Here is a 15684-nt window from a genome sequence, read left to right on the forward strand (position 1 = left end):
TATAGAATAGAATAGAATAGAATAGTAGAAATTTAGTCTTCAGCTCACCAAACATGAGCAAACATAAAAGGTCCCATTCCACATTAAAACTGTTCATAATTGTAGCTCAGATCTCATCAGTCACTCTGATGTGTTAATGATGCTGACAGCACATGGAATGATGGATTTCTTAAAAACATTTTAGTAGCCAGAGGGACTCATAGCATCTTCCGGAGCGGGACCATACCCCCAGAGGTATTTCCCCCTCCCTTAGTTACTACAGTAGATCTTGATCTTATACATCAATCCCCTCGTGTCTCTCTATCCTACACTTTTTTCTCTAGTCTGTTATACCAAAAGTTGTTGACATATGAAGCGTGCAGGTTGTACACATATTTCCAGCTATCCAGTTTCGATAGAGAGGTTGGCTTGTGACCCTAAGGTCATTAGTTCAGTCCCCATACTGACAGGAGAAATCTGGGTAAGAGTCACAGTGATTAACACCACTGAGTGAGGTCCTTAAATCTCTCTCTACTGTAGATCAGATGTACTGGGCAGCTTCTGAGTGAGTGAGAACAGCTTGTGTCTAATAAATACATGAAGTCTTGACTATCACCAAAATAATGAGTCACCCTGACTCATTTCTATGTTTACACAGTAGAGAATCTGAAATACCTGTCAAAAGGCATCTGTCTGACCTTGGAATTGGAATTAGTAACTTTCTGAAACACACAATGAGACAATAACACCAACTATCCACAGCGGCTGCACAGGTATGCAAAGTGAGAGTAGGCAGAGCTTGAACATCAGTCTCAGTGCAAAAACATGAATGCCTTCGAGGAGGGACTTCACAAGTGTGCAATGTTCCCCTCACAATCCACTGAACTGAAGCTACAAAGATTCACAAGACAGATAGGTCTTGGAGAGAGATCCAGGAGTCTGTGGGATGCAGCCAGGAGGCTCTGATGGCAGGTTTTTCATCCCACTTTCGAGTGTGTCCCTGTGGGGCCGCTGACTTTACACATAGTCAAATGCATACTTGAACCTTTCTATTTGTATTTAAGAATTTTTTGGGGCAGTATTGAATGATGATCATTGATTTACTTTGTAATGCAGTCTCCACTCTCTTTGAGGCAGCTGTGGCTCAGGAGGTAGAGCGGGTTGTCTACTAATATCACCATCAGTGGTTCAATCTCCTGCTCCCCCGGTCTGAATGTTGAAGTGTCCTTGGGTAAGATACTGAACCCTAAATTGGCCCCAAAGGTTGAGCCATTGGTAGAATAAATTTGTGTGTGAATGGGTCCATAACACAAAAACCTGTATAATCCAAGACTAATAAATACTAGCCTACCTTTAGTATTACTAACTGAAATTTCACAATATATTTATTTAGTTAAACCTTAGAAAACTAAAACTATATGCAGGATAGATACTGTGGGGTATTTGTTTGCAATTTAGGTTAACCTCATCTTAATCTCATGAACAAAGGGAAGCTATTCTTAAATCTTACACCTCATTTGAAGACAATTCACCATTTGGATCAAAAAGGTTTTGTAGGACTGATATATTGCTAGCAGTATAACTTGAAGCTCCTATGCCAAAAGAGTCTGTTGGTGATTGCCTTGATAGGTAACTTCAATAGTGAGTAGCTGATAGTAGCATAATATTCATATGTGTTCATAATGGTGCTTATCACTCCACAAGACAGAGAAAGAAATCACTGAGTACCAGAGGAAATACAAAATAAGAGATACCATACCACTTTTTAAATTGATATGCACTGTTCATTCCTCCTTGTCATGCATATCTTTGATATAATGTTGAACATAATCTTAAATGCCAGTTAATCTTAGTAACACAGTGCCAGCAGTTTTAAAGCTTTTGCAGAATTTCACATATCTTACTGTGCAGCAAAGAGCTTTGACAAACTGGTACACAATACAAGGACGAAAACAAACAAATGTCCTGAGAACTGTGTTGTTGTTTTTTGGGGGTAGTGGTGGTGGGGTCATTAAATGAATTAAAAACATGAATATTTTCGGCCAATTTAGGGTAAAGTAGGGCGACAGTAACAGCTTTTTAAAATGATTATGAATGACTAAATAATAGGCTGATGTCCCATTTCTGGGTTGAGTGTTCCTCCTTCCAAACCGTCCGAACAGGAGCAAGCAGACATTATCTAACTGTCTCGTAGAGCTCTACTCCACCTCAAATCGTGATCCTACATCAGTTTGCAATATAACATCAAGCTTGTTGTGTGTGTGTGTGTGTGTGTGTGTGTGTGTGTGTGTGTGTGTGTGTGTAGAGAGAGAGTATTAATGAATGCAACTGTCTAGATCGTTTTAAAACACAGATATACGCCCTCAACCCAGCATCCTGCAGCATCCCTGACGCTGTTCTCCGCTATCAACCACAGACAACAGTCACACGTATACGCACCGTTCAGAGAGGATGAGCTGGACGTTTGCACCGCCTGTCTACACCCATAACACCAGCTCTGACCTGCCGTTATTCCCCTCTGAGCACAACTAGTAGTATTCGTCCTCACTGCGTTGAACAGACTTCAGGGAGAAGGCTCAAATGTTTCGTGCGCGCGGGTGTGTACCCTCTCGGCGGACACGCGCGTGACGTTCGCGTCGCGCGCTTGCAGCTACGTCTGCTCTGTAAGTAGCCTACCTTTACATACAATCCATCATCTGGAGGTATCTTCATATACAGTCCATCATCTGTAGTACCTGTACAGCCGATAATCTGGAGGTACCTTTATATACAATCCACAATCTGGAGGTACTACAGTGCTATAGTGCTTTATATACTGTAGTACTTGAAGAGTATATGAAGTACCTATATACATACACTGTATAAAGGTACTTAAAGATTATACACTGTATAGAAAGCGCCTATAAAGTATACACTGTATATACACTTTATATATACCTTATACCTTTATATACAGGTAAAGGTATACCTTATACAGTATACTTTATAGGCACTTTGTATACAGTGTATAATATTTAAGTAGCCTACCTTTAAGTGCAGTTAATGGTCTGTCAGTTACAGTGTAAACTGAGTAGGTACTTCATATACAGTATATACTCTTCAAGTACCTTTATATACAGTGTTTGCTCTTTCAGGACCTTTATATACAGTGTATACTTTGTAGGTACTTTATATACAGTATATATTCTGTAAGTGCTTTGGTGTTATTAAAGTATTTTGTTTAAAAAGAAATTTCTCAAAACAAACAAAACTAACAAATTAGTAGGGTAAGGGTGTAAAGTCAGGAATGTAGGGAGTGGATGAATGACTATATGCTCTATGAGTGTTGTATGGTGAAACATCAGAATAAAGAACAAAAACCAACACAGTAGTGTGTGAGGAAGAGAAGAGAGTCTCGACTGGTAACAGCTGGTAACAGCTCAACAGTGTGTCCCATGCTGCTAATGAGTCAGCCCTCAGTATTTGGCCCAGCAGACAGAACAGCAGCAACAAGGAGAGTGCAGTAGAGGGGGCATCACAACACTCAACTTAAACTTAAAGGAACTTAAAGGACCCCAGCCTACTGAGAGAATAGAGCTGGCTCTGCCCCTTCCTGTAGACTGCATCTGTGTTTGCTGACCAGTCCAGTTTATTGTCCAGATGCAGCCCCAGGTATTTGTAGTTCCTGACTACCTCCACATTAACCCCCCCAATGGAGACTGGTAGCAGAGGGGGACTGGACCTCCTGACGTCCACAACCATCTCCTTGGTCTTGTTGGCATTCAGCTGCAGGTTGCTCTGCACCATTTCCCAAAGTCCTCCACCAGGCTCCTGTACTCACCCTCCTGTCCATCTCTAATACACCCCACTATTGCAGTGTCATCAGAAAACTTGTGCATGTGGCATGACTCAGAGCTGTACTTGAAGTTAGCAGTGTAGAGGGTGAACAGTGGAGGGAAGAGCACAGTTACCTGTGGCGCACCTGTGCTGCTGATCACAGTTGCAGATGTGCAGTCTTTTAGTCTGACAAACTGAGGTCTTGCTGGTAGATAGTCTGTAATCCAGGACACCAGGCGTGGGTCCACTCTCATCTGCAAGAGTTTGTCTCTCAGTAGAAGGGGTTGGATGGTGTTAAAGGCACTGGAGAAATCAAAGAACATAACTCTCACAGCACTGCTCCCTTTATCCAGGTGAGAGTACGCCCTGTGTAGCAGATAGAGGATGGCATCCTCCACACCCACATTCTCCTGGTAGGTAAACTGCAGTGGGTCAAGTGCATGGTGGACCTGGGGTCTTACGAGATGGAGCAGCAGCCGTTCCAAGGTGTTCATCAGATGTGATGTGAGGGCAACAGGCCTGAAGTCATTGAGCTCTCTGGGGTGTGCAGATTATAAGAATTCATATCTTAAAAATATGATAACTAGCAAAAAAAATCTTAAAATAAGAGACAATTTCTTGAAATCACATTGATTTTATTTCTGCATTCAGAAATAAACAGTACAAGAACATCAGGCGATTCTGACTGCCACTAGCAAGCACGCTACTGACGATGTACTATAACGAAGGAAATCCATAATCCATAAATAACAACAAACAACAGTAACAAACAAAAAAAAACATTTCTTAGAATTCTTTTTTTTTGTAATCTTGTTACCTTACCTTGTTACTGGTTAAATACAGCTTAATATTAGCTTGAAAAAGTGAGATACATTTTCTTAAAATAAGACATTTGTTCTTATGTAAAAAATGCTTGACAAGATTATTTTTATATTGAGACCAAAAATAACTCTAATTTTCTTGAAACAAGTTTTTTTTTTTTTTACTTTCTTAGATATCAGTGTTTGCAGTGTGGGAAATTTAGCTGTGGTGCCACCTAGTTGGTGTAAAATTAATATTTCCATCAGCATATTTCTATTTCTTCTGTATGGTCTCTCTGGTTTACTTGTCTGTATTATAATTTTTATTTTATTCACTTTTAGTTTTATTTGTGATCAAAACATTTATTTAATAGACAATGTTGATGATTTATGTCACTCAAATACCACCAAATGATGTGGTACTATGTCAACTGAACTAGACAGAAAGATGTGATATTAAGACCAAACCTAATATCATCACCCATTAGGCCTCTGATGGGTGATTAGTCTTGATGTGGTGCCACCTAGTGGGTGTAAATTAGAATTTTCATCAGTATCTATTCATTTCTTCTCTATGGTCACTCTGGTATTATAACTATTAATTCACTTTTAGTTTTGTAAGTCACTAAAACATTTATTTAATAGACAATGTTCTTTTTCAGGAACTATTGAACTAGATGTGGGTACCCTGAGGCAAATTCGTTTTAATTGGCTGATGAACAGGAAATAATATACCTACTCTACACTCAGCTAGGTGCTCTGAAATCTAACATATTTTTAGCTAGTTCATTGACAAAGTTACTACAGGGAGTATAAAACACTCCCTACACACACACACACACACACACACACACACACACACACACATCATTTTTAACTATTACCCTGCATTTAAAACAGAGCACGTTGGTTCTAGATAATGAACCAAAGACAAAGTGATGTGTTGGTCACCATGTGTAAATCACATTTTTTAGCTCATCTTAGTTGTGTCCATGAATAGAGCCAAGGTGAAACTGGAACTTCTGGGATGTTCCAGATGTAAGAAAACATCAAAAACTGACATGAGGTGTTTATTTGTCATAACACAACTAAAATCAAAGTCTTGGAGGATAACCTCACTCACAGCAACATGTAGTGAGGATGTCAGTCTGAGCAGTGCCATGTAGAGACAGAAAACTTTTTTCTCTCTATTCTTTGTATTGTATTGGACTTTAGACTTCATTCCACAATGACCCCTAAACAGATATTTGAACATAGTTACACATGTAAAAACAAAAGAAACAGATAAATAAAATACCATAGAGGATTGGTCCATAAGATCAAATAGTTTCTCAATACTTTTCTTACTTTCAAAAATCAACCAAAGAATTGAAAAAGATGGTGTATTGTTGAGTAGCTCTGCCTACATCAGCCTGCTCTTCTCCCAGAATTCCTGCAGCTTCTGTACACACAGACAGCCTGCTGTTTATTGTAGCAGTGAAGAGTTTACCATGGTTATGATAGCTAGGCTGCTTATTTATTTATGTATTCTTAATTCTGGTTCATGGTGAGGCACTGGTTATTTCTCTTGCATTGAATTGACTTCTACACTAAATTAATGATCATCAAATAATTTTAATAATGTAATAATTTCTCCAACAGTACACTTCTTTTTTCATTTTCTAACCCTAACCCTCCATACTTACAAATAATGTGTTGCATTGGATCCTTTATGAGAAGAATATTCACAGGCGGAAGACTCTAGCAGCTGCACTTCAGTAGCACTAGTTATTCTGCACTCTACAAACCAAACATGGAAAACACCTTTGGTAAGTTGTGATAGAAATGCATACATGTCTATGGAATATTATCTGAGCAACAACAACTCTTTCAGTATAAATAAGGGCATGTGAGCATTGTTATTGACTGTTTTAACCAAATATTATTTTTACTTCCTTTTCCATTTAATATGGGGAGCAGATGTGTGGTGACTTGTTTTATAGGCACCAAAACAGTCACAAACGTTTTCATTTCAAAAAATTGCAACTTTCATTGTTCCATTTCCACCCTTCCATTATTTTCATTTCCAACTTGAAAAATCTCTTGAAATGATTTCCTCATTTCAGGTTGATTTATTTGTGTAGATGCTCCATGCAGCAATCAGTCTACTGATGATCAAACATGAGCTTATGTATCCTCCACTCCTTCATAGCTAGGATGCTCCACATGTACTCCTGACTGCAACCACTGCTCACCCCTCCCTCCACCATTTACAAGAAAAGGCAGCATTTCTTTCCAACTGCATGGTGAACTACACATGTGTTCCCCCTATGGACAGAAAATAGAACTGCATTTGTTCTGTGTTACTAAAATGTTCTCTGTCACTATAAATAGAACTGTGTCCAGACTGAGAGCTTATGAGTGTGACCAGCCTGATGTTGTGTGATGATGAGGTTTCATGAATGAGCTCTTAACCAGAGTGGGGTTCACTTTAACTGCAGTCAGATCCATTTTAAAGGGAGACAGTCTATGGCTCTGTAAATCTACTTCCCAACAGTTTTTATGTCAAACACTAATCAGACTGGCCACACCTCATTTGGGTGCAAGTGCATTTGTTATATAAACAATGTGGGGGGCGGATGTATATCATAGACTATACCGTCAACTTCTGGCAAAACTACTTACTGAGACCTAGCTTATTGGAGTAAATTGTCCGAGTGTGTGTTGGGCAGTGACACACACTACTGTCTGTATCAGTAATTAGTAATTATTGCTTCCTTGTCATTGGCAGATGTTACATAAACAATGTGCCAGCAGCTGTGCCATGTCAAATGTCATGATTCATACAGGAATAGATCGTTGATAAAGTATACACATATATAACTGGCATGAGATCCTTTACAGAAAAACACTAATCAGCCTGGCTACACCTCATTTGGGTGCAACTGCATTTGCTATTTAAACAAAGTGTATCATAGACTACACCACCTTCTGATCATTTCTGGTAAAACTACTAGACTACACTAATTTGATGGACATTCTTTTCATTTCGAAAGTTTGATTTAAATATACTTGGCATTAGATGGAGACACAGCCAGTGTGTTAGAACTACTTGAAAGCAGACCAAACTTTGTCATTTTCTGGTCATGACACTCTGCACCAGCTACATTTTAAATCATAAAATATGTGTAACCTTGATATGTGTGTCACAAGTTTTTCCTAATAGATGAAAGAACTACCATTTGACAACATTAAAAATAAATACATGGAAAAGCATACTCTGGGAGGCAGTGTGACTATGATATGAGTGACTCAACCTTGCCGAGCTGTACTGCTTTAGGTTAGTAAAACTAATCTAATAGGAGAGCATGTGCAGAAAGTACTTATAATACAGTATGAGCAAGATTAAGTATTAAACAGACTTTCCCTTTGTTCAATAGTATCAGTCATAATATACTAAATATGCCCAGTCTGGTCTTATTGAATGGTTGACGTGTTTTCATTTTTATTAAGGAAAATACATGTGAACTCAACTCATTAGACATACATGCATACAGTAGAAAACACAAACTGTAATTAAACTTAATCACATGACTCTTTCAGACTACAATAAGTGAAGAACTAAAAGATTTCTGAAATATCTCTACACTGTGCATTCAGGGAAATACATTTATATAGTAACTGACTGATCATGTTTTAGAATAAAGTGAATGTAATGAGCTTAATGAACACACAGTAGCAGATTTATTAGTCAATATGTCATTATTAGACGTTGGACAAAAAGGTTTTGAATATGCCAACAATATATTATGAAACTAATAATAAATTAGATATTATGATTGAAGTTTAAATTGATCTACTGATGTAATGAACAATGGAAAATGATTTCACTGAACTGATTATTGGATTATAAAAGAAAATGGATCATATGTTTCAGCATGAGGTCTAGATGACTTTTCATAGCTTTCCTTCAACCTTTGTCTTTCCTCTACAACTTCTCTGTCAAGCTTCTCTGTTAGTGAATCAAAGAAAAGCTATAATTCAAACAAGTAAAGCAGAGTGACCATACAGAAGTAATCAATAGATACTGATGGAAATATTAATGTACCCAATTTACTCACTAGGTGGCACCACATCAAAGTTAATCACCCATTAGAAGTGAGTGAGTTTAAAGCATTATTACCATGAATGACTCTTAACATTTTCAAAAATACATGTTAAGAGGAAAAGAAGACATGAGAACTGTGATATGATGATTTAGTTTTACTAATTTACAGTAGAGTTCTACCTCAACAAATACAATGAGCTAAATCATTCATTTAGATCAATGAGTGTGTAGGGACTTCTGGAGAGTTCCTCTCTAGATGAACTACCTCAATATAGAAACACTGATTGTTCTTCTTACCTCTTGAACCATCCTAAAACTCCCTTGCCAATGTTTACTAATCCTTCACCTATCTGTTTAAAACCTTTTAGCAAAGGATTGATGTCCTCAGCATTCTTTCTGGCCTCCTCTTCATGTCTTTGCTGCAACCTTTCTTTTTCCTCTTTCAGCTCTCTGTCACGCTGTTCCTTCATGTTTGCTATCTCCCTTTCTCTCTCCTCTCTCTCTCTCTTTCTCTCTGTCTCTCTCTCCTCCCTCTCCCTCTTCCTTTCCTCATTCATCTCCTCCTTCTCCCTCTTCCTTTCCTCCTCTCTCTCCTTCCTCTCCCTCTCTCTCTCAGCCTGGACTTTGGCATTCATTTTCTCCATCTGTTTTTCATATTTTTCCTGTATTTTCCTCTCCAGTTCTTCTTGTTCTCTGCGTATTTCTTCTTCTTTTTCTTTGAGGATGCGTTGTTTCTCCTCTTCGACTGCCCTCTCAGCTTCTTGGAACATCTGGTTGGTGTAGTGGTTTCCTCCGTTCTTCTGGACTATGTTTCTGATCTTCTGGAGCAGCTCAGTGACCTGAGCTCCATCTTTCAGCTGATTATTGAAGACATGATATTGGCCATTACATCTGGCTACAAGTTCTTGCAGGTCTGAACTTTCACCCAAGAACTCTTCAATAGTGGTATCTACAAGAAGATCACCACCAGTAAAGAGCACCATGCTGTATCTGTCTGCAGCCTGACCAAAGATTTCTTGAATCTTCTGCACCGTCTTCATTTCTTCTTCAGTGTATCTTCCCAGTCTGATGACCACCAGGAAGACATGGGGTCCAGGAGCAGCATAAGTGATGCACTGGGTCACATCTTTAGTTGTTCTATCCATGCCAAACCTGGTGTCAAACAAGCCTGGGGTGTCAATAACAGCAATCTGTTGTCCAAACACCTCACCTCTGCCCTTAGAACAGTCTACAGTCATAGACTTAGCACTGAACTTTGATTCAAAGCACTTTCTTCCCAGAATGGTGTTTCCAGAGGCACTCTTTCCAATTCCAGTCTTCCCCACCATCACAATCCTCAGCACCTTATTATTGGTTCTGTCAGATCCTGTGTAGAAGCATGTGTAAACATTTAAAAATCAGGTTGTATCTATTCTCAGAAGTAATTTGTACTTAATGCAACTTAAACATGAATGTAAGAAAAGAAAAATCTTTTCATCTGCATTGAAAGACAAATAAGGAGCTGGGGGATTGTGAATCAATTAATGTCTTCTACAAACCAACGGTTTTTACAGTGTGGGAAATTGACAACCTTTCTTTTGCAGAATTTTTCCAAGATCTCATAAACCTCTCTGGCTGGTTCTCCATGATCTAGTCATGACCATTTACAGGAAGAGGCAACAGTTCATTAAACCTGTCGTTTTTGTTGGCCTGAATTTTAGAACTATACTGTCATTTTTTCTAATGAGGACGAGTTTGTTTCTGTAACATCATGTAGCAGCCAATAATGTAATTAGATGATAACGTAATAACATACCAATAACGTAATAAAATTTCTTGACCAATAACATAACAACTTTTTGCCAATAATGTTATTATGTTATTGGCTAATAACCTTTACTAATGTAATAACTGGAGCTGATAACGTAATAATATACTAATATCAACTTTAAGTTTTATTTATTGGATATGAAGTTTCACACATCCATTGCACATAGTCTTACTATTGTCTGAGACCTGACCAAACACATACAAAATGCCCTACACTCTCTCTGTCTCTATGTTTCTCTCTCTCTCTGTCCCTCTCTCTCTGTGTCTGCCTCTCTCTCTGTCTCTATGTCTCTCTCTCTCTCTCGGTCCCTCTCTCTCTGTGTCTGCCTCTCTCTCTGTCTCTCTCAGTTCAGGCTGTTCTACCAACTATATGCCAATAGTAGTGTTAGTCTGTCTACAACTATATCACATGTTCTGATTCAGCAGTGATCACTGTTATACCAACATATTACACCAACATCTAATAATTGTACTGTGACTTACCAAAGTTGCTAGTCATGTTTGGGTTGTAATAGTTGCCGTCCATGTTTAGGTTCAAGAATGCAGAGTTGATGCTGCAGCTGAAGTAAAGACACAGAGTTCAGAGTGTGTCTACTGCAGCTCCTTAAAAGCTTCTTTATGCACCAAACCACTCCCACAAGCTACTCTAGCATCACAATGAAAGTGAAACTAAATACAGTACCACCTCTCTCCATTTCCAGGAAGTCCCTCCATTTACTGTAAACCTCAAACCTTGCACTCCATCTCTCTTTTACTTACAAGAAATGGCAGAAGAACTGCAGACAATGGGCTTCATTCAGTGCGTACACACAAAAATCTGTGCTTAAACCATGCCTACGAATGTTTGACACACAAATCTGAGATTCATCAATATGTTCTTACTTAATTTGTCTATACTCAGCAAACAAATTTCCTCAGACCATAATACGCACAAATGATGGCAGGGCTGTAGTGCTCTATGTGCCTTAATGATGGTAAGTTAAAACACCTTATTACAAAATGTACACTGAATACATTTGTGAGATATTTCATTTTTCCTAAAATCTTCATTTTTCTGAAGCAAATGACACATACACACACACACACACACACAGACACACACACACACACACACACACACACATTAAATCATTAACTTATTTATTTGTGAGGTCATTTGATAACTGTTCGTGTTTCATTAATGTTTTCTATTGCATCATCTGGGCTTACAAATTATATTCTTAGCCTAATTAATTCACTTTTGCAAGCAGCAATGCTATTTTCATTTAAATAAAAGTTTGTTTTGATTGAATTGCACTCGTTAATTACAAAAGATACAAGAAATTACAGTTGTTGGTGGATATCATCACATTCTCCCTCATTCCTTGAACAATTCCTCTTTATGATAACTGTCCAATAATTGCTGCCAGTCTCTCATCCTGAGCTGTCAGATCTGGTGCTCCTTGTCTTTCTCTTGTTTGCCTATTTTTGTCTGGTTTATGGTTTTACTTGTGCCACTGTCCGACCCTCAGGGCACTGCTTCAGTTATTGCAGCATTAACATCGTTATTCTGGAGGACACTCTACAGTAAAGTGTGCCTTTTCTGGCTTCCACCTCTGACTCAATTATTTCAATTTCTGCTGTTGTGAAATTCTTCTGATTTTAACCTTTTGGATCATCTCTTATAACTCAACTTCTTTCAACTTCTCTGTTCAGCACAGTGCTCTCTTCATGATGCACCAAACGGATGTCCTTATATAGAGAAATAGAGGCGTGGCAGTATGCTGTTTGTAGATAGCAGACACGCGCCTGACACTGAATGATTCTAATTCACTAACATACGCACGATGCTAAGAACAAAATTGGCCAGTATGCACGTGTCATGAATCCAGCAGTGATTTTTCACACGCCCTTATTTTGTGCGTAGAGTAAGAACATTTCTGTGTACATATTTGTGAATGAGGTCAATTGCCTGCTACAATTACCAATTGCCACTAAATTAATTGGTGCTTGTTATTTATGAGTTTTTATTTCATTATGACACATTAAATGATAGAAATGTGATCACCTGTCACCTTTGAGGAAGTGTCTCCTGCCTTTCAGCAGTTTTGCCAACTGTCAGCCAATAAGTTCCTATTAGCAGAGTAGTCGAATCATTCTTGGATTCTTACCTGTATTTGTGCTTGATTTTCACTCTTCTTGTATAATTTTGATGTTTCACACAATGTAACTGAGCTCAGACCAACACATTTTGCACTACAAGCCTAAGAGAGCCAGAAATGAGACCACATTAGACTAAGTCCACATAACCAGTTTTCACAAACAGAAAATCTATAAATGTTTTAATGAGTGTGTGGAGTCCTCTTGTTAATCTGGTGGATATTATTACTTACTTACTTTGTAATCAGCAGCACAGAAGCATGAAAGTGAAGTTATATTTCATAAATATTGTTAATTTAAATATTTTTGTATCAAAGAGCACGTTAAAATATGTTATGTGTCACAGTCTGGCTGTATTATCATATACAGTGAATGTGTCCTAGATATGACATTAATGAGTTATCTACTGTATAAATACATTCATTTGCAGTGCTTGTTATTTAACTGTATACTTGTTGTGACTGTATAACTAATATAAGACTAACTGTCCATCAGCTATAGAGCAGAGCACCTCCTCAGTGTACCATTAGTGTTTTATTCACATGTATTTATGCATGTAGCTCGTTGCTCAAAAAAGAACGTGTGCCCCTTCTCCAAATTCATACTTTTTACATCTTTTTGAAATATTTCTCTTTTTCTAGTTCATTTTATTCTACTCTTTTTATTCACATGATTATTTCATTCAGACTTTTGCTAACCTGAGAGGTCAACAGTGTTCATATGGTAAAAGATGAGAGATGCATGTTGGTGCTAAAATGTATGAATAATGATAGGAAGAAATTTGAATTCAAAGATTGTTTATTTCACATCAGTTGAGTAGCACATAAATACAAAGTATAACAGAATAACTAAATCAGAGAATTGTACAATCATCATCGTCGTCCTGCGGCTGTCTTTGCCTTCTCAGTCTTTCTCTTTCCTCTTCCAGTTCTCTTTCACGTTCTTCCTCTAAATGTCTCTGCATATTTGCAATTTCTCTCTCTCTCTCCTCTCTCTCTCTCTCCCTTGCGGCTTCTCTTTCCTGCCTCTCTCTTTCCCTCTCCCTCTCCCTCTCCTCCCTTTCCCTCCTCCTTTCCTCCTCTCTCTCTCTCATCTCCCTCTCTCTCTCAGCCTGGAGTCGGGCATGCATTCTCTCCATCTGTTTCTCATATTTTTCCTGTAATTTTCTCTCCTGTTCTTTTTGTTCTCTGCGTATTTGTTTTTCTTTCTCTCTGAGGATGCGTTGTTTCTCCTCCTTGATTTTCCTCTCAGCGTCTTGGAACATCTGGTTGGTGTAGTGGTTTCCTCCGTTCTTCTGGACTATGTTTCTGATCTTCTGGAGCAGCTCAGTGACCTGAGCTCCATCTTTCAGCTGATTATTGAAGACATGATATTGGCCATTACATCTGGCTACAAGTTCTTGCAGGTCTGAACTTTCACCCAAGAACTCTTCAATAGTGGTATCTACAAGAAGATCACCACCAGTAAAGAGCACCATGCTGTATCTGTCTGCAGCCTGACCAAAGATTTCTTGAATCTTCTGCACCGTCTTCATTTCTTCTTCAGTGTATCTTCCCAGTCTGATGACCACCAGGAAGACATGGGGTCCAGGAGCAGCATAAGTGATGCACTGGGTCACATCTTTAGTTGTTCTATCCATGCCAAACCTGGTGTCAAACAAGCCTGGGGTGTCAATAACAGCAATCTGTTGTCCAAACACCTCACCTCTGCCCTTAGAACAGTCTACAGTCATAGACTTAGCACTGAACTTTGATTCAAAGCATCGTCTTCCCAGGATGGTGTTTCCAGAGGCACTCTTTCCAACTCCAGTCTTCCCCACCATCACAATCCTCAGCTCCTCGTGATTTTGTCCTGAATGGAAGAATAAATAACATTTTATTACATGAGATTCTTGTTATCATTTTTATTAATTTCTGTGCATAACAAAGTGATCTCTTGCATATCGAGTCCAACATATTCCTTCATCTGTTTTTAATTTCAAAAGTAAGGGGCAGTTGGGGGGGAGCTCACCGGTAAGCGCCTTGTCGCTGGGGTAAGACAACTTTTGTTTTCAATGGGCTAGTTGTTGTACTATAATATGAACAGGGCATTATTGCACAACGCTAATCCTTTTCAAAATAAAAGTTTGTGCTTCGATCCACTTGCATTCTTCCAAAAATGTATAATGCCCTGTTCATATTATAGCGCAACAACTAGCCCATTCTTACCTTAGTCAAGCAGCTAAAAGATGTTGAAGACGATTCATTCATTGTCTGCACTCTCTTCAAATGTATTGTGGCTACAATGATAGCCTGCTGCATTCAACAAAGCGCACATTGACAGGAAATGCTTTTGAATTAAAAATGGCCCGATTAAATTAATTTGAATTAACTCAATATTCTCCCTCTTTTGAATTAAATAAACAGAATTCTTATGTTTCATTTAACTATAATGAGTGGATTTTATTCTTAACATTTGTATTTGAAATTTAATTAAATAACTGCCACAAAATCAAAGACATACTTATATTGAATATATTTGACCTAATACATTAATTAAAATCTACATGACGACGAAGTGAATAGTACTCAAATAGTGCTATTGTCAAGCTACATCTTGGAGTGTATCTTGACAACAGCACAGTAATATCACAATGACTTACCATAGGAGTAGTAATGGCTGGCCATGTTACAGAGTGCAGATGCCAGAACTGGTGAATGAAGTTCAGTCTCTCTGCTGCTGCTCTGTTCTTTATGTCTCCTAGCAGCAAACCACACCTACTGTTACTGTACTGTGAACATCACAGTGAAACTAAAACTGAATCCTGGCCTGTTCAGTCAAAACTGTTCAGTTTTCACAATTTGAATGTCTAAATGTACGGTCATCATGCATACACTTCTCTCTCTACTTTAACTTCACTTCCATTTGTATATTTCTATACTCATTACCAGAGTATATGTAACCATGCAACTAAAGACTAAAATAATGTGCCGGCATCTTACTGACATTTTGATTCCAATTCATTAATAACAATGTAATCTTTACATTGTAAGCAAAACACCGTCAATAAAATGT

At 38.3% G+C, this 15684-nt stretch overlaps 2 protein-coding genes across 2 annotated transcripts; both read right to left on the reverse strand.

The window, feature by feature from the left end:
- Positions 1–8938: 8938 nt before the first annotated feature.
- On the reverse strand, positions 8939–11017 carry LOC128367039 (GTPase IMAP family member 4-like). The gene is made up of 2 exons (XM_053327835.1): positions 10975–11017; positions 8939–10048 (listed from the first exon to the last, which is right to left on the reverse strand). Exons 1-2 carry the CDS (start codon positions 11015–11017, stop codon positions 8976–8978), a joined length of 1116 nt encoding a protein of 371 aa, XP_053183810.1. The 3' UTR covers positions 8939–8975.
- A 2466-nt stretch (positions 11018–13483) lies between these two features.
- LOC128367048 (GTPase IMAP family member 9-like) lies at positions 13484–15296 on the reverse strand. The gene is made up of 2 exons (XM_053327846.1): positions 15272–15296; positions 13484–14481 (listed from the first exon to the last, which is right to left on the reverse strand). The coding sequence occupies exons 1-2, from the start codon at positions 15294–15296 to the stop codon at positions 13484–13486; spliced, it is 1023 nt and encodes a 340-aa protein (XP_053183821.1).
- Positions 15297–15684: the final 388 nt, after the last annotated feature.

The sequence above is a fragment of the Scomber japonicus genome, chromosome 2 (genome assembly GCF_027409825.1).
Source record: "Scomber japonicus isolate fScoJap1 chromosome 2, fScoJap1.pri, whole genome shotgun sequence".
Lineage (NCBI taxonomy): Eukaryota > Metazoa > Chordata > Actinopteri > Scombriformes > Scombridae > Scomber > Scomber japonicus.